This window comes from Anopheles maculipalpis, chromosome 2RL, assembly GCF_943734695.1.
Source record: "Anopheles maculipalpis chromosome 2RL, idAnoMacuDA_375_x, whole genome shotgun sequence".
Taxonomy (NCBI): domain Eukaryota; kingdom Metazoa; phylum Arthropoda; class Insecta; order Diptera; family Culicidae; genus Anopheles; species Anopheles maculipalpis.
This window is the reverse complement of record NC_064871.1, coordinates 30,065,220-30,091,223: the sequence shown is the minus strand read 5'-3', so window position 1 is coordinate 30,091,223 and position 26,004 is coordinate 30,065,220. Positions and strand designations below refer to the sequence as shown.

At 44.4% G+C, this 26,004-nt stretch overlaps 2 protein-coding genes across 2 annotated transcripts in view; both read right to left on the bottom strand.

The window, feature by feature from the left end:
* Positions 1 to 12,708, bottom strand: part of LOC126557823 (uncharacterized) — a 38,611-nt gene extending 25,903 nt beyond the window's left edge. The window contains exon 1 of the mRNA XM_050213719.1: positions 11,932 to 12,708. Within this exon, the coding sequence (XP_050069676.1) occupies positions 11,932 to 12,708 (777 nt within the window). The remainder of the gene's footprint in view (positions 1 to 11,931) is intronic.
* Positions 12,709 to 23,156: 10,448 nt separating this feature from the next.
* On the bottom strand, positions 23,157 to 24,988 carry LOC126557825 (uncharacterized). Its single transcript, XM_050213722.1, has 3 exons — positions 23,669 to 24,988; positions 23,499 to 23,615; positions 23,157 to 23,272 (listed from the first exon to the last, which is right to left on the bottom strand). The coding sequence occupies exons 1-3, from the start codon at positions 24,983 to 24,985 to the stop codon at positions 23,201 to 23,203; spliced, it is 1,506 nt and encodes a 501-aa protein (XP_050069679.1). The 5' UTR covers positions 24,986 to 24,988; the 3' UTR covers positions 23,157 to 23,200.
* Between the last annotated feature and the right edge of the window lie 1,016 nt (positions 24,989 to 26,004).

The window sequence follows — 26,004 nt, the reverse complement described above, 5'->3', positions numbered from 1 at the left end:
AACCTTATGCTCCTGGTAATTCTGTCTGTATGTTTGATATTTACAATTCTTATTATTGTCTTACTCTGTTTTATACAGCTGTCCACCGTTAAATGGTGAATAGGTCCACAAGAAAATAATATCGCTAAATCATTGCATTCAGAGCAAAGTATAATTTGCTTACTTGTGAGAAACAAAAATAAGTTTGTCCCTATTATTTTACCAAGAAAACACACTTTGGCGTGACCTTCTACTACGTAATTCATCCACAAACACCAGAAAAGCATATCACAGGGTCATGGATGATTCATAGGCCACTTCATCATTATTGAAGAGAACGTCAAATGAGCTCCATTATCAGCTCCGGAAGGAGCTCTTGACCAAGCGTGGCTATTTACACCCACAGCCAAGTACATGAAAGGTTATGATTATGCACTTCCCGATATGCACACCCATTTGAGCTGATGTCCCATTTCGTATGACGTCATACATCTGATGTGCTAGAAGATCCAGCCATTTGCTTCAAAACAAATTCTCAAATTTACTCACCACAACACACAAATGAAATTCTTTCTCAAAACGGGCTATTGTGTTGTTAAAAAATAGTTTTAGTATTGTTGATTGTTTTTCTACAATGTGTGGACACCTTAAAAATTTCCAATCGTTCCACTAGTAACTAGAAACACCTTAAAAAATACCACCTTTCGAAGGAATTTTTTTATTGTTTTGCTGGGGTTTTCTTCCTCCCCACTTAGTCCTGCTCGAGAACTTGCTTCGCACGACAAATCATTTCACCCTTGAGCAGGCTCCACGAGAGCGTAAAGACACCGCATGGGGGAAGAAATATCATCAACACCATAAGTAAAACCATCTCCAAACCGCATAATGGTTGTTAGCCGAATGAAAGGGGAGCAAGGCAATTATTTAGAAAGGTTCCGGTGTTGCGCACAAGATGAAAAATCCCACCACAAAAGCATAAGACAAAATGTGCATTAGAAGAATTGCTGGAGAATCCGAATCGGGGATACCCATTGGAATGAATTTCTGACAGTCTTCAACTCGAGGCTGAACCTCTCTTATCCACACAAAAACGGTGCTAACACCACACAAGAGACAGCAAACCGTACTGTGCCGGGGTTCGCTCCACACTTCGAGTGTGAATGTCCTCCTTTAATTCTCCCCTTTTTTTTGCATTTTCCTGCATGCATACAGACAACCACTCAAAACATGGCGTATTTAAGCAAAAGAAAAGCCCTCTTTGAAATGTTTGCAACTGTCGGACGGAGGGAACGGAAGAAAGGTAAGAAAAAGCACTGCTGCTTTCATAAATTGATGGAAAAAGACAGTTTGCAAGAATTTGCCTGCAGATTTGTATTTTTTTTTTTTATTTCCCTGCGTCAAGTGTTAATACCACCAGGAAGTGTGAACTTTCAGCTTCCTGGAAACCATTTTCTCATTGATTCGACCCAAAATATCGAAGAAAGGGTCATCAAATAACGGCGCATAGCAACGCTTCTTCCGAGATTCTCATTCCCGAGCTGGAGGTGAACAACAATAGGTGAAAAAAACAGGATTTTTCGAAACACTAATAAAGCTAGAAAGCCCGTGTCGAAGCTGAAGAGTACCCTGTTTTTTTTTTTTTTTTGTGGGGCATTTTATCTCCCCAATACCGACACATTTCTGTTGCGCAATAAAAGCTACACCCATAATCAAATTCGTAGAATGCAACGGCAGTAGTACTCGTTGAAGAAATAGTATTCATCTAGAAGATTTCCCAATAAAACGAGTATTGAATACGTGTTGCGATACGGTCGGACGGTTTTTTGACATATAACATACGTATGTGTTTCGAGAGCGGGCGTACGAATTGGCACGTGTTTTGGCAACAATAGGCACAACTGGCGCCTATTGAACATTCGACGGAGGAAAAGTGATACACTTTCAGGCCTTTTCATTTATGATTCACAAGCGCTTCGACTCCCTCACATCTTATTCGTGAAATTGACACACGAGCCCATGGAGCCCTGCTACGATACACGCAGTCATCAAAAAGGATGCCGGAGCCGTGATGAAGATTCCCTTTTGGATATCGTTTGACATTTCAAAGAGAAAGAGAGCCTGGGAGTGAGAAGATTCTTGCTGGATGTGACAACAGAGGTACGAGATTTCAAAGATGGAGCTGAAAGCTTCACAAAAGGATCGGTATCTATCAACATCTTAACTCGAATAGATAAATATCAATTTACGTCACTACAACACTTGGTTTGTATCAGAAAATTTTTAAGAGAAGTATTAATACATTTCAAGCTGCATTAGCCCAAGAATCCTATTGAAAATATGGTTAAGATAAAAACTGTTCAGTCCGAAACCAAACCAAACTGTCTAAACTTATAGCTTTTGGTTAAAGCCCATCACAAATATTAAATAGACAATTTCCTCCTCAATTCACATCAGCCCGAAGCCTACCGGAGCACAAGTTGCCTTGAAATGGCGTCGCAACGACTACCGCTATTCGCAACAAACGAACCAACTCATCGAGCCACCTGCAAGATGGCCGTTCGAGTGGGGTTCAGTCGGCTTCCGAAACCGGTTCCAAACCACCGATCCGATGTGGTACGGTTACGTGTATTGTCCCCCACCATTTCACCCCTGTTCCAACTCCACTTCAAAACTAAACTCTGCTGTAGCCTGCGAATGTACGAGATTTAACAAACATGAATGAGCGTTCATACCCCAGTGCCACTACGATCATACACAACGCATACACACACATACAACTATCAGCGAAAGCTCAGCAAAGAATTACCAAGAATTATCAAGAAGCGAACAAAAAAAAAGAAGAAAAATACGGGCAACAACTCCAAAGTCACTCTCTCACTGTTGTGCGATTAACATTTGACCTTTATTTTATTTTCCCCGTTTTGCGTCTTCACCAGGTAGTACCGAAGGGGGATGGGAGTTGAATAATGGAGTCGAATAAGTAAGCTGGATTGTTTGCCCGTCGTTCGCTGCGGTAGAAGAATAATCTTCTTAAAAGCGCAGAACACTCCATATATCCGGATGAACATCCTCGGGCTTCCATCCAAAATCGCCCACCCAAAATCGTTCCCGGTCCCAACCAAAGACATTAAGGTGACCACATCCAATGACGTTCCCTGTTTCAGTTTTTATATATTCTTTTGTAAAACATAACCCAAAACACAATGCCGCACAAAATAAGTTAAAGCTTTCGACACAAATCACGCCCTGCATCCGGTGGGGCCCGGTACGGTTCTTGATTTTGTACGAAACCAGACAAAACACTTGTACCCTAATCCACTTAGCGTCTAAACAACTTAAACTGCGATAACTATTATCACTCCGGTTCGCCCATTTTACGATTACTTCACCCCCGCCGAAGCCTCACCAAAGCGACCCCAAGCGATGCGTTTTGGTTGAAATAGAAATTGAATGGCTGCTCCATAAACACAGTGCGCGCCCACCATTTGCCAAACCAAAACACGGCAAACGGCGATGGTGTGTAATATGTAACCAGCGAAACTGTAGAAGCATGAAAGTGTGCACCAGCAGCAAGAATAAGAACCTTCGGGGAGAGATAAAGAGACAAATGGAGAGCCGTTTCCCCACAGTAAGGTATGCGGCCTACACATGGGCAAAAACGGGGAGTCTTGGGCTCACAAGCCCAAGACGCCCCGGCCACGTAGCACGAAGAAGGTGGTGTTTTATCATCGGGATAAGAAGTAAGAAGTTTCTTCAGCCGTTCTGCCGCTTACTGCATCATAAGCGCCAAAGAACAGACTCGCAGGGCTCGCAAAGCTGCTCAGGGACGGTGGCAGGCAGGTACACGAAGACGTTGGTAGCGGGAAGACTTTAATCAGATTATAAAAATTACTTTCGCAACAACGAGTTTCACCAGGCACCGCTGGTGACCGCTTTCTTCCTGCTCGAACAGTATCAGCAGGCATGTTCATACCTTCCACCACGAACAGCCCTGATGCCGTTCAATCTTCTGGCGTCTTGCGAACTTCTGCTGACACAGCGACTGGCTTCGGATCGCCTCAGGAGACGAACGTTCGCACATAAATATGAACTCATTTGCCAGACGCTGAGCTTGCGCATGCCGTAAACTACCCTCCGGGCATCACTGCTGAGAACTGCAGACCGTTGGAGGAGTGCGGGCAAACGTGAAGGTAGGTGATCATCCGTAACGAATTTTTCGTGGCTGGATGAAATAATAAAAGCTCGTTGCTTTAAATAGTAAAAGCATCACACCGCAGCATCGTCGTTCGACAGATCGTATCGAACACCACCGGCACAGGATATACGTACAACGCGCCGAAAGATGTACACATTTGCCCGGTCCTATCAGAAGAACCGGATATGCCCGGAAACCGGGCAGAAACTTTGTTCATTCTGGTTGAAAAATTGAAAAATGGAACGTATCTAAGTGTCCCAAGCGCCTGCGGGTGCGTCCGGTACGGAGCAGCAGCAGCAGCAGCAGCAGACGAACACAGCATGAAAGTTTAACCTACAAAAGCCGCTGTCTTACTCTACTCTAACTATACATAGCAACAACCAGCACTGCTCGGCTGCTGGTTCAATTGAAACCATAAAACAGAACGATCCAAATCTTTCGCATTCTTCCTTCCATCGTTCGACGCACGCACAACGGTGTGGTCGCTACTTCCAACGGCCTTCAAATGAACGCGTCTCTCATTATGATAGAATTAAATTCTAAGCAAATGAGATTATCATCATTAACGCCACAATTGAATTGATCCTCACCGCACAAGAAAGTCAGCACTCTTACAACGCAAACCCGGTGGTGCCTGGTTCGACCTCTTCGTTAGCGCAATTTTGCTCGATGTTTCACATTGTGTTCGTTTCATTGCCTGTAGCGGTTGGAGAGTTTTCATAAGTACAGCATAATTTTTATGTCCCTTTTAGCGTTATTCCAAAAAAATCTACTTTAAATAAATAAACTCAACAAAACCTGAGATAAATGATGGCGATTCATCAAGAGCGGTGTGCAATTTTAGCTCTAGATACACAGTGATGGAAAAGAAAATAATACCATCTTAGTATTTGATATCCTAACTTTGACTTTTACTAAACTTTTTCTAAACCTATTTTTGCTTAAACTTTAACACGTTCAAGTACTAGTTACGATTCACATTGCTTTTGGAGACATCTCCTACTCGAAGCTGTGCAAGGGCACCTTACCCCGGGTTCTTTCGATAAAACGATCAAACCTAGTAGTTCAAACGTGCTCTGTAATTCCGTTTTTAATGCTTTAAAGCTCCATTATATTACAACGGCTTTGGAAAAATCCTGTGAATAAATACGTGTTGGGGACCTTGCAATACTTCTTGAGGAAGAAAAGTCCTTTGATCCGTGATATTTTTGAGCAGTTGAAAGGGCTTGCCAGATAACTGCTGTCCGACAGACACCGGACGCTTTTCATTTTTTTAAAGTAAATTTAAATAAACTCTGGGCTCTGGGTTTTAGTTGTTCTCTGGGGGGAATTTGACCATCACTAATATTCAGAGGCAATTATTCTATTGTAAAACTTGGTTGAATATTTTAACTAAACGTTCCTATCATTGGATCAATCGAGAAAACGTTTCTAAGACTCTTATTGTTTTTCTGAGGAAACTATGATCAATACACTATAACTGCATTATCAAATAAAATCATTCATCAATTTTGGAGGGGAGTGTAGCCTCAGAGACTCTACAAATAAACAAAAAAAAACATCAAATCTAACATTCAGACACTTTATTTGCTCAAGTTCAAATCTAAGCCTCTTTACTCTTTTCGACCTGATCATGGATCATCTCATATAATAAATAAAGTTGGTTTACAATTCGCATATGACTAATAGGACTGGTGACCTCTGGTCTGGTCGTTAAGCCAAGAAATAGAGCAATGCTCACGAAATGATTTGGTAATTTTTAAACAATAACAAAAATCTGAAAGTTAAGGTACTGATGCTTCTGAAAGTAAGTAAAGTCCATCACTGAAAGTAATTGATCGACGTTGTTTGACAAGAATGAAATATAAGTCTTGAAACTAGAAGAATTCAGGTCCGGTCCAGTGCCGTATTTTCTAATAAACATAAATTTTTTTAGGTAGTGTTTCCTCTTATCAAGCTTCCATAGTTGGTACCGACCATACCGTGTGTGAAAACGCTGTGTTTTCTCTTTTTTGGTTACGTTTTGCAATAATTAATTTCGAGGAAACTATTCGCGGAAAATCAACAGAGTTCGACACACTAAAGTTCGATGTGTGGACAGACGTCCGTACAATAAATCGTTGATAATCCTAACAACTAATTTGTTCGCCTGGACGTCATCAAAAATTTACACCATCAATGCTTTAACACAGAAGCTCTCTCGGTACCAGCATGAAAAAGATAATCCTATTCCGATCTGTGGTTTAATTAAGTCCAATGCTGCTCCCTAAGTGCGATTTTAATTTACTAATATTTGCAATGGTTTAACCTTTAGCAAGTTTCAATTAATGTCAAAATCGATAACATCAAGAAATTTTTTTGCCCATATCCCGTTCGTTACTTTTAACCTTTGTTTATTTACCGCTCGATACATTGGACGTAATTGGCTTTTTATTCAATTTACAACATTCCAAAGCAACCACCACTGTTGTCAACAATTTCGCTATTTCCCTCGTAAATGGAAACCGCCGGATTGTGGTTTCTCCCGCTAGTAAGCTAATTGTAAACCATGTGTTTTCCCTCAGGTGCAGTCAAAACATTTTATGGCCTTCGGTATATTTTTTTTTTCAATGCATATTGGATATCAACGCGCTGCGCTAAAAGTTAATTTATTGTCGGAAAAGGTAAAAATACACACACATACAAGCTCGTCCAGCAAGTAGTACCAGCAGCCAATACTGCAAATGTGCGACTCAATGTGCGACTGCTTGCGGTTGTACGGTGTCGAAAACCATTACCACGAATTGGACCGTGTCTGGCACACGTGTCGGTGTGGCGAAAGCCTCAACAACACCCCAGTGGCACACTTACCACTACATGTTGAAGTATATCTACGGCACGGAAAAAAAAACACGTACACATATACGCGTGCAAGCTTTAATTGAAACGCTCGAAAGCTCAACCGGTATCGTCGGTTTTCGGTAGCGTCAATCATCCATCTCGCTGCTTCGTTTCATCTGTCGAACAACGAAACCATCTAATTACCGCAGGTTGTCAGTCCCGAAGCCTCAATTCCGACCCGAAACAGAATTATGCCACCGAAAGTCGCAATGATTTTGCGAACAGCCATCGGATAAACGCGTACGCAAGATACGCACAGTTCCACTAAACATCACGCCATCATCCGGACATTTTTGAGGCTTCGTGCTGCAACTCTTTCCCTGATGGCTTTGAACGATTCTGCAGATTCCACCACCACTCACTATTTGACTTCTTCGATGGTGCAATGCTGTATCCGTGCAGTGTACGCTTTTTGAGGGTGAGCTTTTTTTCATTCGCGTCATTCGTCTGTCGACGTCAGAAACGCTTAATTTCTTATGCAAATCAAAAGTGGTTCCGTTCCCGGTTGCTCATCAGCCCACTCCGAGAAAAGGGGAAACACTCCCGTGACCACGGGACGTTTCACAAAGTCACCAAGCACGGGAGCGAGTAAAAATGTACCACACAACAATCGCTGGCAGGACACAACAAGCCATCAGCAGCTTTGTCAAAGCCGCTGTGACAGAAGTCTCGTGTACGTGCCCACTGCTCATGCAGGATCGGCCATTCTTCTTGAGCGTTGGTCCTGGTGCTCTAGCATCAAAGCTCTTCTTTCACCCGGCGGTACGTGCTCAACAACGTCCAAACGACATCCACTCGAGTGTTGCTTCCGTGCTTCCGTTTAATGCGGTCATGTGTTTGTGGTTTGATTCGTGGGAGTGATGCGGTGTGCCAGCGCCTGGAAGGTATGCAACCGGTGCGCGTCCTTGAGCAATTCAAAACAGCACAATCCTTCCCACTTGGGCGTGTCGGCGGAAATGAAACCTAATAGAAGACACATACACACACACACACACACACACTTAGGCAGAGCACCCGTTCCACCTAATGGGTTGCTCATTGTTACCTTCATTACGCACAAATTGTGCGAGCGAGATGTGCCAAACTTTTCCACTTCCGGACGAACACTGAGCGAGCATAATTACCGTCCTGGTACGGCAACACCAGGCCACTCTGGCACCAGGCATGCCACCAGAATGTCGACCGCGAAAGCACACGTTCAAACAAGCCAAGAAAGCACATGCATTGAATTTTGAATGATTTTAATTAAATTGTACTACAAACAGGCGGCATACAGGCGGTCCTGTCCTTTTCCGTGTCAAAGTCGTACAAGTGGCTCGTGCCCATATTATACGCGGAGAAGAAACCTTCGGTAAGGCGCGTACAGCCTCCTGGCCAAAACACACCGAGCGCTGGGGAATCTGGGCTGTGGTTTACCAGTTACTTGACAATACGTCAACATGCAAACACGCACCCACGGTGACAAATGATATTTTGTGTAATGGAGGCTCAGGAATGTGTACATAAAGATCCGTTTACTTCGTTTCTGCCGGTGATATGGTGATAAAGTTTGGTTAAGCGTCGAATTAGCATAGTCAACAAGCTGCTTAAGCACACCACTTGGTTGGTGGGGAATGTGCAATAATTTCGTGGTGGTGCTTTGTGTTTGCGGATACTCAAAATGTATTAAAATTTTCGTAAGAACCAACTTCTTTAGCTTGGGATAGGATTTTGAGTGGAGGAACGCATAATGGGAGATGGAAAATGCTCGTTTCGGAGTCATTTTGTGTCTAACATGTAAATAATACGGCTGTAATTGGACATCAGTCGTTAAATAAACTCCATCATTCGGGAGATCATGAAAACTGGATAAAGAATTTGAAACCTATGAGAATGCGTCGAATTTGTTCAATTCTTTTTGTCCTTATGCGATCAGTTACTACAATGTATTGGATAAAGAATGACCAGAGACAAGATTGCTAAAAAAAAATCGTGTTTAATGACGAGCTCATTTGGAAGTTGCTTCGATCGACGATTATGTTATTTCTTGTCAACTGCTCATCCCTAACATGGACGACTTTATGCCAGACATGGACGGTGAGCTTTGTAAAACAATTTATCTGGGATATAATTCATCGTCTAGATGGACGTCTGGGCACTTAAGTGTCACAATGGTCGAATCAGATCATAAAGCATTTGGTATTTTTGTCGCGTGCTTCACTAGAAAGGTTCTACACCACGTCTTGGTGACTATGATTTTACCATCCTCGAGAAATTTCCACCCCTGTCTAGTGTGCGAAACAGATAGGAGGACTTGCGTCAAGTTTTCCAATATCTTTGCTTAAAAGCATGAATAAATCTGCATTTGCTGTCCATCAACTGTTTAGATAATCCTTCTTCCGAATTGAACAGTTTATATGCATTCCGAAATAAATATTGTGTTTTAAAACATTCTCCAACAACCTTCTTTTCCCTCAGAGTTTGAGAAGACATCTAAATCGTTCATCAAATTCTACCATGCTGTTGAAATACCTAAAATCAGCTCAACGTGTTTGATTCACAATAACTATAACGCTCCAGTTGTTAAAAGCAAACGAAAAGTTCGCACCCTCACGCAACCCCATTTCGGCACACGGGTAAACACTCGATATCACAAACTACGATTGTTCGCGCTTATTTTGGCAATAGGCTTACAGATCTTGGCAGCAATAGGCCGCGGGCGACACCTTGCTATTCACGCACCATGTTTACCGAGCGCACTGGGCAAGCTACCGTACGCTTCCGAGGTGATAAACCGGTGATAAAATATTCGAACAAATATCCTCCAACCTGCCAACGTTCCTTTTCGGGCCGGGGCTACAGCGATTTCATTCACTTTATGCTAAAAACACGTTAAACGGACTTCGAGGTGCGCACCTGACGCGACACCAGCTAGGCAAACAAGGCGAATGCAAAGTGTTACCGTGCGTGTTGTTGTTGCCAATCGGAATGGTGTATTTGTGTGCACGGGAAAGAATTAGCCAGCCGGGGTTTTTGCTCATGTAAACATATGTTACCAGGTGCGAAACGGTACCAGGGATACGATGCGATATTTTGCAACCCGAAAGATTTGTTGAACTGAGCTGTTGCGATAGTGCCGAAATAGAAGTGTAACAGTGTTCTAATGCGATAAGAATATATTTTTACACTGATCTTTGCGTACTGTGCGATAAGAATTGCAATTGCGGATGAGTCATAGCTGCAACTAGCCCCTCGTCGCTAGCGAAGAAGCCAATCACACTACAATTTTGCTAACTGGAATCAATGGAGCTAGATGGCTATCGCTTTATTGGTGGCACTTGACGACATGGTCCGGTCCGATTGCTCCCAAAGGTCTGGATAATTCGACAATCAACGCACAGAAGCTAATCATTAAATTGCACTTTCTCGCGATACGAGGCGACCTGTATCAAAACTCGTCCGTACTGTCCCCCAGTACGCTGGTCTGACTATCCAGAAATGGCAAACCAAGACCGCCAGAGGTTGTTAGACAAACAAAGACGAAGAAGCTATGTTTGCAGCAATTTACAAAGCTAAGCGAACCTAAACCAAAACAGATACAATCTGTTCTCCGCCGAATCTGTCCGCAACACTGCTAAACACACCGTACAATAAAAGTTCATAATGAAGCTTCGTGCGGTAAACGCCGGTCAGATAAGACTTATAAAAACGTAGCGCAAATTGATATCTTTACCGTTTTGCACCATGCCGCAATGATATCGGACCCGTTGCTGTCCATGACTTTTGTGACTTAACTGATAACCGGACCAAAAATAACCAACCGGAAGATGCCGGCTTTGCCAAATATTTGTGCATCTTCTGCATGTACATTAACAGATTGATGCATTAGATGCTCCTAATATTACATCGACCCTCAAATACATTTATGTCACATGAAGGGTCACCTTTTGCTTTTTCTACGTTTTTTACCACTTTTACCCTTTTTCCCACGGCGAAAACAACCCTCCATCGTACGGGGAAACATGGACATGGATTATTAAACCCAGGGCGAGGACTTCCCGTCCCATAACAATGACTTTGCAAATGGTGGACTTAAAATTTCGACGCGCCAGTTGCTTCATACTGAAAGGTGAAGGTAAAAAGCAAACAATTCCACCATTGGAATCCCTTTCATGCTGGACATGCACGGGTTGTGCACAATTTTTCCGTTCACTCAGTCGTAACCGAATCGTTCCCAGTTCTATTCTGGAATCGAAAGGAAACGCTTCACATAATCATGGACCGTTGTGCTTGAGTTTCTTTAAGCGATGTTCTTCACATGCCAATAGTTTGAAAGCCACCAAGACCCTCATAAATTATTGTACACCGGTAGAACAGCAAAGAATGGGTTTGCTTGCTGCTTCTTCGGTAACCATCGCTGCGTGAAGACCCACATCCCCCAAAGATCCTACGATGGCTGTAAAGTCTTGACACACTGATGGCACCTAATTTCCATTTCGTACTGGTGTTCCGTCGCGAAACCATCGCACATACACAGCACGGTGGTACCTACTGCAATGTTTTATGCAAAACTTCGGCACAGTCAAACAAAGCTGGGTAGAAACTTCATTCGGTGTCCCTTTCGGAGTAGTTGCCGCACGGTACCAGATCCAGGTATCGATCCGCCTGTACCACGGGGACCTGGGTGATTACTTTGTTTGCAGAAGTTGTCTTTAACTGTGTCCACAATGAACCTTCGAACCCTAAACACTCTGCTCGGTAAGCAATCAGCACACGACGCTACCCATTATCCGAAGCATTCTCGTATAAAGTCTCGCCCATCATATTTGCTCAAAACCCTGAGCCGTCGTCAGCCGGAACAAACAACACTGTCTTCAGGTAGTTCGTCTTCGACTTACCTGGCTCGAGTCGGGGCTAGAATGAAGCGCATCCTTCACATCCTTGCCGCCGATGGTCGTCGCAGCCGCACCGTACAGTGTCGCCTTAGTGCCGTAGGCTGGCGTGAAGGTGTTGGGATGATGGACGCCAAACACGAACGGACCGTCCAGATCGGCCGGTCCACCAGCACTACCCGATGGGGGTGATTCGGTACGGCGGGGCGGTGGCGGCGGTGTTTTGTGCACCATTCTTTGCGGTGGTACTGGTGGAGTCGGCGAAGCAGCATCAAGTAGCCGCCGGCGGAGCTGCTGATTGGCCACCTTCAACCCAACGCCATTACCGGCCGCATTAAGCTGATTGTGATGGTACACCAACTCATCGTAGTCATCATCGTCATCGCTGTTGTTGCTGTTCACCGTGTACTGGTTGACGGTGCGCTGATGATGTTGCGCCCGTTGAGGTCCCTCAATGTCAGAGAACTGAAAGTCGCGTCCGACGTCGTGCGTCGGTGACGGTGGACTACCGTACGGATACCCCCGGTGTGAATGGTTCGAGATTTCGTACTGGCGGCTGATCAGGTTAAAGTCGTTATAGCCTCGTGTCGGTTGGTTCTTTGGCTGATGGCCTACCGTACCGGAACCAGCACCGTAGTGGAACTGCTTCTTGGCACTAACCACCTGAGGCTGTGCGCGACGCTCGAGCAGTGGCCTGGTCGACCGATTGAAGGGGTGATCGCGGGACTGCATTTTTGAGCTGGTACTACCAGTGCCCAGTATTGGCAGTATCTGTGGTGGCATTTAAATCGACCACCCTCACAACAGGGCCACCGACTTCGACGGGTTCCGGTTTTGCAGCAACCGGAGATTGTATCTATGACGCTCCGAGCAGAGAAATGACTGCTTAACCATAAGCGGTTAACCACCGTTGCCAAATATCCTTTCCCTTTTTTCTCCTCGGGTTTGCTTTTGCTTCTTCCGTCACTTCAATTCCCTTTACTTGAATTTCTCAAAACACAATCACTATAAAGCACGTAATGCACCCTGCACACCACGCTATTGTAGGTTGCATGCGCAAAAGCCACTTTTGCGTATATTCAAAAGCACAAATCACTCAGGAACGGAAGAACCGTTCGCTTTATTACCACCACCCTCAAGCCACTCACACACGCGTTCTTCACTTTCCGGCACACTGATTGCGTTTGCAACTTCCGACGTTCCGGTCACTGAATTTTCCACTTCCCGCTTTTCACTCCCGGACACGTGTACAGAGGCGGCGAGCAAAAGGTTTAATTTTCATCGAACGCCCATCACACAAATAACCGCACACACACACACAGGCAGACACAAATAACGCCAGCTTCACACCAACACAGATTAATGAACGGGAAAGCTTCTTTCTAGCTGCTTGACTTGCTGTGTGGATTTTACCCGAAAGGCCCCCGTATGCAACTGCTGGCCGTGCTTCTGCTTCCGCTTTTACACTCGGAATGATTGAGTGATTGGTGTCGATGGATATATTTTTTGCCACTTTTCCTACACTGCACTGCTCGTTATCGTGATTCTTCTTTTTTTTCTGCACTAACAGAATAATTGATTACTTGCGATATTCACTCACTAGTATACGTTCACACAGTGGGGTACACAGTATACAAACACACATACATGCAGACTTACGAACAGCCAAGCGCAAATCAATGCCCGGAACTGCATGTACTATCTACGATGCTTTTTTGCCCAAAGTTTCGCTGCAATCTGTTTTCTGAGGTGTGTTGCCCTCAAAAGCTTCTCACCTTGGCATCGATCACGAAGAATATAGTATGAGATTTTTGACTCAATTCGCTCTGTTAATACCTGCAACGGAAGCAACAAGAGAAAGAACACGATTAAGTAACGACACCGGTGTCACATGGCAGAGAGTTCATTTGACATTCACTTGACAACTGTCAGATGTCTTAGTAGACGCGCACCGTGACGGTGATTCATTAACGGAGCAAAACAAAACACTAAAGCCGCTGAGCTCACACCGTGTAAACAAAGTGTGATACATGCCAACCCTACCAGGCGTCTGTCAACGGGAAGCAATACATTGCTGCAATGTACTTCGCGTCATCTCCAACAGGCGGTGACTTGAAATGAGCGTCGTTGGAAGCGTTGATGGCATGTTTTGCTGCGTGTTGTTGCCTGTCTCACCAGGGCCTGACTGGACTGCCGTTGTACGTTGTGCAAAACTGATAACAGGTAAAACAGGGAGGGACGTCCGACTCGCTTATCAGACAACTCTTTACACCCTTCAGACAACGGCTGCCGTGTGTGCAATAATGACGTCTCCGCTTGGTGGTGTGCAGGGACTGGCCGTATCTTTGAACCAAAATAAAAGCCAAACAATCCTCTCCATTAGTGTGTCCGTGTGTGTGTGTGTCTGTGTGCCGATGCATTTGATGAGCGGACAAGACCAAAAAAAGGGTACCCTTAGCGAATAAAATTGTCCCACCATGTTGTTCCACCATCTTCCCATGGCATAACTTTACGCGGCACATTGAGCCGCATGAATTTCGGCTTCAATATTCCCACCCCGATGCAGTGCAGTGGGTAGTTTGGTGGAAAGATAAAACACGGTTAGACTTTTTCCCCTTTTTTCCCACCGAATCGAGTAAAGCTGAACCCTCCTGGCCGCGGAGGCAGCAGCAACACAGCTGACGGACGGAAGGTACGGTGCATCGAGTAAACGAGGATCAATGCCGTGAGACAAAATTAATATTCCTATACAGGGGAAAGGGATCTTTGCACAGAAAATGGATCAACTAGGGAGCGAAACCCTTCGCTTGGGTGAAACGAGGGTGGAAGCTCATTTCCTGTCTTATCTTTTTCTTGGAAACAACGAATGGGAAATGCTTTTTTTTTTTTGCTGCTAGATTGATGAATGAATCTGAATTATTTCCATGTTGGCAATCAATCACTTGTCCTTCAAAGATTTTCTTGTTTCCTTTCTGCACTGTTGCATATTTTGCAGGATCTTCATCACTCGCGCAAAACAACCGAAACAGATGCATATTTTGTGTCCGTTTTCCAAGAAAATTCTACATTCACTTTACACCTTCGGGCGAAACCTTCGAGAAGAAAAAAAAAAGATCAAACCAACAGCGAAGCCCGAAAGGAGATAAATTTTAAATGCACCATGGGCTCGAAAGATCTCGAAACGAAGCAATGGAAAGGAAGAAAAGCGCATTAAAGAAGAGGGCAGCTAACAGCAAAAAAAGGTGAAATCAAAGCGCAACGCGCACATGAATAGAAGGGAAAAATGAAAACAGAAAATCTGGCCCAAATAGCAGTAAACCGACGAGCCGGCAGATACAGGAAAATGGTCTCGAAAAGGTAAAACTAAGGGAACCTGAAAAGTGGAAGCATAGAAATGAAGAACAGGATGAAAAACAACATAAACACTAGGAACTTGTTAGTCTTCCTTTGAGCTTTTGATCGGTAACGAAGAAAGAGAGAGCGACAGAAAAACAAACCAAGAACATGTTAGAAAATGAGCAACGAAGAATTTAACATTAAAAGGTAGGAAGCGAAGAAAAAAATAAATGATCCTTTTGAAGGAAAAAGTGGAATAGAAACAAAAGAATAGCAAATGGACAGTAAGATAAAGGAAGACTTTAAGAAGCGAACGCTCAGTAACAGGCAGCATGATAACGAGAAAGGTGCAGAAGAGGGAAGAAAAGAAGCAGTTAAAGCTAAAACATAAACAGCAGGAGCAGCAGCATCATCATCATCATCAATGGCAGCAGCAGCAGCAGCAACGAGATGAGCTAAGCGATGAGGCAAGGTAACAAGATCACACACGTTCCGCCAGGGCTCGTCCAAACCGGAGGCCCGGAATGGAACGGAACGAACGAAAAAGCCCGATAAAATGGAACAAACACATACACACACACGCACAGGGCCATTGGCAGAGCTGAAGCTTTCCTGCCTGCTCCACGGTGGCCATTCATTCGCACAGTAATGCAGCTCCAAAGTCCCAAAGCCCGACCACAACACACAACCACAGCACCATGCACAACACATGCGCACTCATGAGGGAGGTTGAGTAAGCCCGATGCAAGCCACGGTCACCTCAATTGCCACCTCACAAAAGAACGACCAAATCACGATGCAACAATTGCATTTGGCACCCTGAATCATCCAGAAGGGGTGGATTTTTGGCGTGATCCACTTCGTAGTATTTCCACCAAATATTTTCACTAACCTTCAGAGCACATCAACACAGACCGTGTTCTCCGTCCTAAACACAGTTCAGGCAAATCGAATCGTACTTTGGAAACCGCGAAAACAAGCACCTTTTTTTGTTTGTCTGCTAGTGGCGTAAGGTGAAAACGCACGCACGAAACACGCACCGAGTACGCAACGAGACTTGCGCCGTCGAGCGATGGGGAGAGACTAAGAAGAAAGACCTGCGCTGCCAGCCCAACACGCACCGCTCGCGCTACTTGGTCTTGCGCTCTCCCTCACATACACACGCACGCTGACTCTCTGAGGTGACCTGTTGAGCACGTTAAAGACACACGCACACGAATGCACACTTACCGGGCCAGTGCGCGATCTAATGCCGCCCGGCGCTGCTTTCTTGCCCATGTACGACCAACCCGGCCGAACCAGCCAACCAACCAACCCCCAAGCATGAAAACAACCCCCCTATTGAAAACACACCTCGATCAGGCCAGTATACGGTCATTGCCTACTTTGCGGGAAGGTTTCCTCGCTTGAAGAGAAGCTCTTTTTTTTCACAAGCCTGCTCTCGCTGCTGTGCGAACATACAGGGCTGTGCTTGGGCTTTTTCAATTGTGTGCGTGTGGAAGCGGTAGGCCGAAAGGGTTTCTCTTGTTATGAATTTTATTTTTTGAATATTGCTACAAGTAACAGTAATTTTTAAGTAAACGAAAAGGCGATAATGCTAATAAAAGTAGACGTAAAGTTTAAACGAACTTGGAGTGGATAAGTGACTAATTTAAAAGACACCCTTGGAAGAATAGAAAACATAATCTACGAATTATTTTATCAATCTGAAGTATTCCTCGATGAAAAGTAATTAGCAATCAAAGTTAAAATTAAACTGAAAAAACCCAATTATATTTAGCAATAGTTGCGATTGCATCTGCTAAATTTACGATAATGCTTCAAATACAGTGCCGAAGCAAACAATATTATTTATAAAACTACTACTTTTGATACTTGCATTAGGTATAATCAATCCAAACAATATGGAAATCGTGATGGCAATATCTTATTTCAATCAATATTTAGTGAGCGTTCGGGAATCATCAAATCTTTGCGTTAAAACAAAAAAAGTTTACCAAAAGTGATCGTTCTAAAATCGATTTAATTTTTTCCCCAATCTTTCTTATCAGTCATCAAAATAGCAAAAAGATAATGAATCTACTGTTTGATGTATTTAATATCATTCATTTTTCCAGGAATTATAAGAAAAAAAATTGCAAAAAACTTGTACGATCCTCACTCACTTCTTTATGAAGTTTTTGATTTATTGATTATTTACTTTGTGCATGTAAAATAAATCTGAATTTGTGATTTTATCTTTGGTCATTAGAAATTTAAATGTTCGATCCAATATACATATGTCAGCTAAAGCTACAGATGAAAAGATTTAACGTCTCTTATATTACATAGTTTTTTATTTAGTAATTTAATTTAACTTGGAACCTTTTCTGTTATGTTTTCAATTCTGAATTTTTTTTTATATTTTTGAAAGCAGTTAAACACAAATCTAAATAAACGGATTTATTAAGTCATTTATTTAAGATAAAGTTCGTAGGTTTTACCGTAAATTTCATTCCATATAATATAAATAACAGCAATAATTTCGTACCAAACGTAATGTGGCAACCCTGTAGATACCGAAAAAAAAGCATGAAGCAAACCGTGCGAACTGATTCATACCACCTCACGCCACATACCTTCGATCTACATCACCCATTCGCCTCACCGGACACGTAGGGTTCCCACTGTGATGGTGCATGATTCAAGGTTTTCCACCTTCCCAGCTGCCTAATCTTCACAGGTAGACCTAGACGTGCTTAGGATGCTGCCGATTTGCGAAGCTGATTCAGGAAGAGTAAGACAGCAAGAAGGGAGCAATGGCAGAATCGTCGCTCCTTCCTACAATTCAAGCGCACGTTGTTTTTGAAGGCTGTTGGTTAAAGGCTTTCGGTCGGTTAGTTAATCTTGTTCGCTCTAAACTGTTTACAGCCTTCTTTAAGACTATTGAACCTTCGGTTGGTGGTACCTGCTGGCGGTGCACGGTTTGCGGAACTCGTAAAGCAACTGGTTTTCTGGTACGATGGTTTTTCGTGAGTCGATCTGTGTTTTTTTGGAAGTTTAAAGTTCTTCGATATTCGGAACGTGTTCGTTAAACGCAACCGCTTCCGGCGTGTTTTGGAGAATGGTTTGTAGATTGTTTCTTTTCGGAAGGTGTTAAGCAGCAACATAATTTGCTTCAATGCGGTTGATATCCCATTAAGACCCATTAATGAAGATTGACTTCAACGCAACAAGTTTTTGAATGTTCCTACAAGGAAGTAAAGATGAAAACATGCATTGGATTTTGAGTTTAAATTTTAAATAAACATTGAAGTCCATTTTCTGACCCAAATCGACTTGACAGTTGACCAAAATGATTCCGGAACGAAAGAAAACGCATTTATTAATCGCTTTTCCTTCAATGAAAGCTTTAGCGCTTTCGACTCACTACACGGTACACCTTATTGTACAGCTTCTAGATCTTCCCAATCGAATGGAAAGATTAGAGTTGAGCTACCCCTTAAGCCCTACAACAAAAGGCCCCCATTAACTCCCGACACAATCAACCGATTATTACCGTGTACCCCCAATTACCGTGGACCACCGTGGCAAAGGTGGACGCCATATCCTCCATATCAACCCGATGATCACGACCACAGCACAGCGGCTCGAGATGCATCCTATACCAAACTCAACCAAGCCAATCCTCCCCCCGAGATCGTTGAACCTTTGCTTTTGTGTTCGATATTCGTCGTTTTGCGGAACTTCTTCCCCCGAAGAAGAAAACGTCGCCCGGCCCATGAGCTGCGTTATTCTTGCCCTCTGGGTGGGGGAGGAACGTTATGCCCTAGCATTCTAATGCTTTGTTCTTCGATCGTCCACTGGCCACGCCACGCTGTTCGTGTGTGTGTGTGTGTGCTGTGAGCGCAAAGAAAAACTGATATACCAAAACGAACGCGATAATTGGTGAGTCATGGGCAGGGAGATAGTGATCTGGACCGAAGAATGGATGCGACTGAGAAAGCTTGGTGGATACACAAAAGCCTCTTAATACTTTCCCCCAAAGGCAACCAGCAATCCTCCCCACCCATTGGAAGCAATTGAGAAGACCTGTTTCTGTTTTTTTGTTGAAATATCGTTTTTCGATACCGTTGATCGACGAAATGGACGTCGCAAACGCAGCGCGTCACCTACTTGATATGCAGCTCTGCAGCAAGAACTCAACCTGTATCGACAGCCGGACGACGCTGACGATGCACTGTCCAGTTTCTGACGAATGAAAAAAGATCACGTTTTGGGGACCGCGATGTCTTTCGACACGAACCCAGCTCAAGATCGCGCTTCGTGTGAATCTGCTATAATGGCAAGATTAGCTCCAATTGAAAGCATCCCCTCGCTTGTTTTGGTTGGACTTGCTCAACTGCTCGATTCCGCACAGCAACACCGAGGGTCCGGTCCCTAATCGGTCAGCCATAAAAAGAATCAAAACTGTACCGTGGTTTACTCCACCACCAATATCTTTCAAGCTAGCACGTCACGTTGGAGTGGCCAGGCAAGCAAAGTTGCTACATCTCACAGCATCCCCCAGGCATCTCCCAATCCTTCCACAAGTGCAGCAGTGATGCTTGGTATGGTGGTTGAGTTTCTCATTTATTATTACTCGCTTTTACGGTTCGAGTTGTTTTTTTTATGATTCATCAAGCGATCGTTGTATAACGGCACCGTTTTGACCACCGCACTGCAACGGCGGTGGCGATTGCATTGGACAAAAAACAAAAAAAAGGCTTATGGCGGTATCTCAGCGGTGTAATTTACAAAATTATATTTCACCACTCTCAGTTTCCACAGTGTTCCAAAAGTGGTCAGCATCAGATCGGCGGTGATCGCGAAAGGTAACGATGGTTACTGGATCAAGCTGCTGGTGGTTACCGATGAAGATTACCACCTTCATTGGCATCTTCACGATCGTGGCGGCATCATATTAGAGACTTCACAGACCGTTGCCCAAATATTTGGACATCTAAGCTCCGTGCGCAAGGTTTTCCTCGGTTTGCCACGGTGCTTACTGATCTGTGTGACCTTTCGGGCTTGCGCTGGACATCTGATGGCCGCCAAGAGGCCATGAGAGTGCATCGTGCCAGTTACTTCCCAGGGCAGGTTCTCGGTCGTCTACCGAGAGGCACCGAAACTACACGGCACAGGTGGCATTTTTGGAGAACAGTACAGCAGCACCGACGCGAATGGAGCGATCATGTCAATCATGTGCGGTGCCATAAATTATAGCGAGCTGTTTCGGGAGGAAACTTGTACACTGGTGGTGGTGGAATTTAGGTCATTTGAAGATGTCGGGCATATGAAAGGTGTGTCTGCTGCTGCGAGCGTTGGAGCATAATGAATTCTACTGACATTCAAGTGCTTCAGCACCGTCTTTAGATCTCAAAACTACGCTCAGCTTCCCTTATCCGCGGTTGCTATAATTTATATAGCGCTCTCCAGCTATTTCACCACCGAGCGAATAAATTGCCGGGAAGTGGGTTTGGTTTCATAAATCTTACCCTCTCACGCGGTACAGCGATGGCATCGATGCCGAGGCTTCTTAATTGCTTCCCTCTCCTACACACACCTTGTCTTGTGCGATCTGTGTGCGAATATTTCATTTAAGCCCGTTTGATTTGCTTTCCCCCGGCGAGCGTTGGTCAAGTTCTGGCGGTTATTTTCTTCAAATTCTCGTCCTCCCCCACCCACTAGCGCACACAACTAGTTCAAGGCCACCCAATGGCGAGAGGAGCAGGCAGACACGCCAAAGGCAGGTAATCCCATCTGACAAAGGAAAACTTTGTGCAGAAATTTATTATGAGATTTTTCTTTGGCGCTTTTCCAACGCAAAACGGTGCTTGGATGGGGAGATTGAAGCATCGAGAATACACTAAACCTCCTGGCGGGACCTAACTGGGAAACAAATGTTGCCGTTCCGTACTTTGGAGCAAACTAGCTAGCGTCAGCAAGGTTTGGAATAGGGGGCACAAAGCACAAGGTTGTCCCCAAGCGGTACTGTGGTTGGGCTAGCAGCGAGGAAATCCTGCTGCTTCACGATAACACGACCAAAGAAGCAAGCGTCTCGGTGGGACGGCTCTAGGAAAACGTAAAATGCATCTGGGTGCAGCTGGGTTTTATTACTGTTTGCAGTCAGTTGCAATTCCTGTTTACTAACGTGGTTTAATGGCTCGATAAACGGAACCATATTGAACCGTTCGTGGCGCTCTTTGCCTCGTTGCAGGGCTGAGCAAATTCCAGAAAGGATCAAGTGTATTTAATTTTTGGGCTTAAATGGCTTACCATTTTATCAAGAGGTTTATATGTATGGTTTACGATCACAGCACTGGAGAGCTTCATATGGCAACTTAATACATACGATCTGGATCTGGTTGAACTTGTATCCGCTAGCGAACTCCTTTTATTTCCATTTAATTTTGTCTTGGAATTCCTGAGTGACTCGTTGTTACTTGAATAAAGCGTTCTACATCAAGGAACGTTCAAAGGCTAGGGACTAGAACAGATAGTCAGAACAGATATCAATGACACCAAACAGAAAATCCGTCTGTCATTGATACGCGGGACCGTTAAAAATGATATTTAATGTATCAATTCAAACGAAGAACCGTGAGACCATGAAGCATCAGATCCATCAAGGATCATTTGTCATATTTCCGTCTTCCCTTGATGATATTCGTAGCTGAACAGCTAGTCCAGTGTACGTTGAGAAATTGATATAACATCCAGGTCCTGCTGGAGGAGGATCAATGATGCTATCGCTACAACCACACAATCCTTTCATACAGATCTCTTTAGATCTCTAGGTATTCTTGCCGTTCAACTTTGAAAAGATTAGGTTAAGTTTGACCGTGATGCCTTAATGTAATAATATCTAAAGACAACAATATAGCCTATAAACGTATTAATAAAACGTAGCGTATCAAACGTACTGCGGTTGATGAACCCTGCAAGCTTCGACTTATCTCCAAGCTTTTGCCATTCGTCAACACAATCTTCCAGTTCTACCGGCCAAGAAAACGAAACGGTTTTTGTGCTGTATAGCCTGGGCCCTTTTTCCATCTTCGACTACTTCTTCACAGTACGTTTGCTTACCCTTGGCTGCTTCTCGAAAACAACGGCAGGTGTTCAACTTGTTGAAAGACTGGCCGTATGATCAGATTCAAGTTCGCATCGCATGTTTGCTTCATCATCTTCCCAAAGGCACGTTGCACAGCAGAATCCACCATGGAATCCTACCGAGAATCTTCCCTCTTCTCTGTCGCCTTCGGTTCGTTCTTGTTCAATGCGCTAAAGTGTTTGTCCTTCGTATGCACTTTGTTTTCTCAACGTATTCCCTTACCCAGCACGATTGTGCGAACAGGGAGCGACCTGATTATGCTCGTTCGATTGCGCGAAACAAAGCACCACTGCGAATCAATCAGCTGCCGGGATGAAGGAAGGAAGCACAAAAAGCAACGCAAACAAACCGCACCAGCGCAGTACAGTTGGGAGTCAGAAACGGGAAGCACATAATGAACGATAATTCGCAACAGCCCGACCAAACTGTCTCAGAAACCGGGCCGAATCAAACCGAAAGCAAAGAGGATGGATAAAAATTTTTAAACAAAAGGACACGTGTTTATTGTTTAAAATGGTAACTTTCTTTTCGTTTGTGTTGTGAGTGAGCGTTTTACCACCGCGATATAAAAGCTCAAAATTAAGTTTTCCAATCATTCGATTTCGATCACAACCGTTTTTTTTTTGCCAAGCTTTCATACCGAACTGTACCCCATCAAAGTGACTGTATCATCTGCAAAGGTGAGAAACAAAAGCAAACAAAAGCCATGAGAAACCCATAACTTAATCCGACTGATGAAACCAGGCCTAAAGATAAGGTTTTTGCATTCAGTACACATTGACGGATTTTTATTGCATGAGCTAGCGATCAGTCACGTCGCACTACGATCCTCGAAATGGCGTGCCTAGCTTTCCTTCGGGGCTGGTACAGATAGAGCACCTGTCAGGAGATGGAGAGGGGTAGTGTGGGACACGGATGAAAGGGAGCAGGGGACAAAATGGACAAACAACGAGGAACACAAAAAAGAATCAAACAGGGGTAACATGGTGTTAGCGTTGGTAAACGGTAAGTACACACGCAGATGAATAACTCCCATCCGGTCAGAGCGTCTGAGTTTCGTTTTTGGGAGAACCTATTAAGGAAATATACTTGCTGGTGATAGTACCAGTGAGGAGTTGCAGCTTTTCAGGATCCCACGGAGTAGCGTCACATCATCGGGTGTCAGTGCCCATCCGCTCAGCTGGCCAACGCTTTGCAGCTCCGGACAACGGTCCATCAGTATCTGGTGAATAAAGATGGTCATGAATGTCGTAATTGTAGTTACCCAAAACTTACCTCCACGGATGAGATCGACAGGTATGGTGCCGAGGTAAACCAAACGTCCTCTAGCTGATAAAAGTCATGCTCGATCACCATCGAGCTGATGTCCTCGTCGGAGAAGGTTACCGTATCGACGGCCAGCCGACGCAGCGTAGTCGTGTGACAGATAAAACGACGCAAGCTAGGTTTCTGTATAGGACTGCTCAAAATCTCCAGTCCCTGCAGGTTGGTGAAGCTAGTATCTCCCGCAAACGTTAACGAATCCATCATGTAAAAGTCGAGATCAATCAAGTTTGGACAAGAGCGCACGAGCCGATCGATCTCCAGCGGGCCATAGCCCTTGATCACGGTCACATGGTACAGCGATTTGCCAATGTGCTCCATCAAGTCAACCAATTCGTACGAGCTAAACTTGTACAGCTTCAACCGGCGCAACTTTACCGATCTTAGCTTCTCCAGTATACCTGCCTCCGGTGAGTCTAGGTAGATGTGCTCCAACCGTGGACAGGAACGTACGATCGCATCCAGCGTTGCTGCGTCAGTTTCCGTGTCGTGCACATACACCAAACGGCACTGGAAGTTCACATCCTTCTTTTCGATAATGTACTGCAAACTTCGGCCAACAAACGAGTATGACTGCAGCGTAGCGAGGTTGGGAAGATTCTGCAGCAACAGTGCCACGTCGGTGTGGCAAATGTTTTCTTCTCCCAGCGAACCAATATCCAGGTAGGTGATGTAGTTCCGAGACTCACCATAACACAGATACTCAATACCAATCTCCGTAATGTCGGTTTCACCGCTTATGTCCAGCTGTCTCATACATTTACTATAGTCGGCGATGTGCTTTAGCAGATTATCGTTCGCAATGTGAGGGATGGTCAGTTTGGTCAGGTGTGGCAAACGCTTCACAATCTCGAACATGTAGCACATGCATTCTTCCTTCACCCAAACACCCTTCATGTTTAGCTGGCGCAATCCACGACCCTGTGCAGCGATCACCTGCAGTATACGCTCGTAGTATGCCAGTGGAAAGATTTCCGTCACCAAACACTGGACGCCTTCGTTTAGCAGCATCTGCAGACAGCAGAAGCGCATCGAAGCTTCGAGCGAGTCCGAGCAGAGGATCACGCGCAGCAGATCCTCGTAGATGTTGCTCGTGGCGCCCAGATTGTCCATGTACGAGTTGATCTCTACCATCAGGAGCGTGTAGTCGGGCGGTATCCCAAACGCATGGCTCGTCTGCACCATGGTACCGATCGCGCCCACAATCGTACCCGCCAGCTCCGCTAGCGTCAGTTCGCTGAGCGTGCGAACGGGGAGCTTTTTGGACATCTTGCACCACAACACCTCTGCCCGATTTGGATCTTGAGTCACCTAAAAAAATACAATTTTTTTCAAGCCGACTGGGTAATAATGTTCACTTCATGTCCCAATTTGCGTCTTAACTGAGGTTTGCAAATTGGTCACCGACTAGCGTTAGGGTCCAAATGTTTCACAACAAAAATAATTGACACCTTGTAGGCATGCGCGGCAGGCCTGCCCTTCCTTGCTCGGTTAATTCTGTTTTTTTGCTTATATAAGGCCCGACCGATTAGGCTACCGGGTGCGCTTACTTTTCACCTTCGCAAATCGAATTTTGCCAGAGAGTTGTGCAAAATGTATCACTTAGTTTTTTTTTTCTCCAAAACTTGTTCGAGTAGCACATGGATCGTTTCTTATCGAAATGCCCGCAACTCGCTAGTTTCTATGCCTAGCAGAACGGGAAATGGGATTGACTAAATGCTCGCCCTGAGCTAAACTGACATTGCGAAGGATGGCATGCGTGTGTAGGACTATTATTTTTAAACTATGCGCAGCGTTTTGTTTGTACACAAACTGGCCGCAGTTTATGCGCTTGCGTAGTGTTAGGAAAAACAATTTTCGAGAGTGTTTCGGGCGGGATGACACAGTGTGCCCAGTGATGGTGTATTGCTTGATGTGATGCAAATTATTCTAGTAACCATTAAGATATGCACGATCGGATAGGATCGAATGGTGGTGTAGTAAATGTAAAACGGAAAATTATGGTGATATTGCGATATGACTTACATGGCGATACATAAAAATGCTCTTTTTAACCCATACATTCTTTGACAGCCGTTTTAAATTCAAATATAACGTTTTAACCGCATTGTTTTCAGGACAACATAGACGCATGGGTTCTAAACGTAGCAAACTCTATGAGCAACACTGTAATGCCATTCATAAAGAATGAAGATCTTCTTCGACTATAGAATGATAATATCTAGTCACCAACATCCTGTATGGTGGTTTAGAAAGCCCCTACTGTTCGTATATCTTTTTTGTAATAT

What these genes read in the sequence shown, in the direction of transcription:
- LOC126557825 (XM_050213722.1), bottom strand. Translation starts at nt 24,985, where the DNA reads ATGTCCAAAAAGCTCCCCGTTCGCACGCTCAGCGAACTGACGCTAGCG. An exon ending in TGTCGATCTCATCCGTGGAG is followed by an intron (nt 23,616 to 23,668) that starts GTAAGTTTTGGG and finishes TTTATTCACCAG; the next exon opens with ATACTGATGGACCGTTGTCC. An exon ending in AAAGCTGCAACTCCTCACTG is followed by an intron (nt 23,273 to 23,498) that starts GTACTATCACCA and finishes ATCTCCTGACAG; the next exon opens with GTGCTCTATCTGTACCAGCC.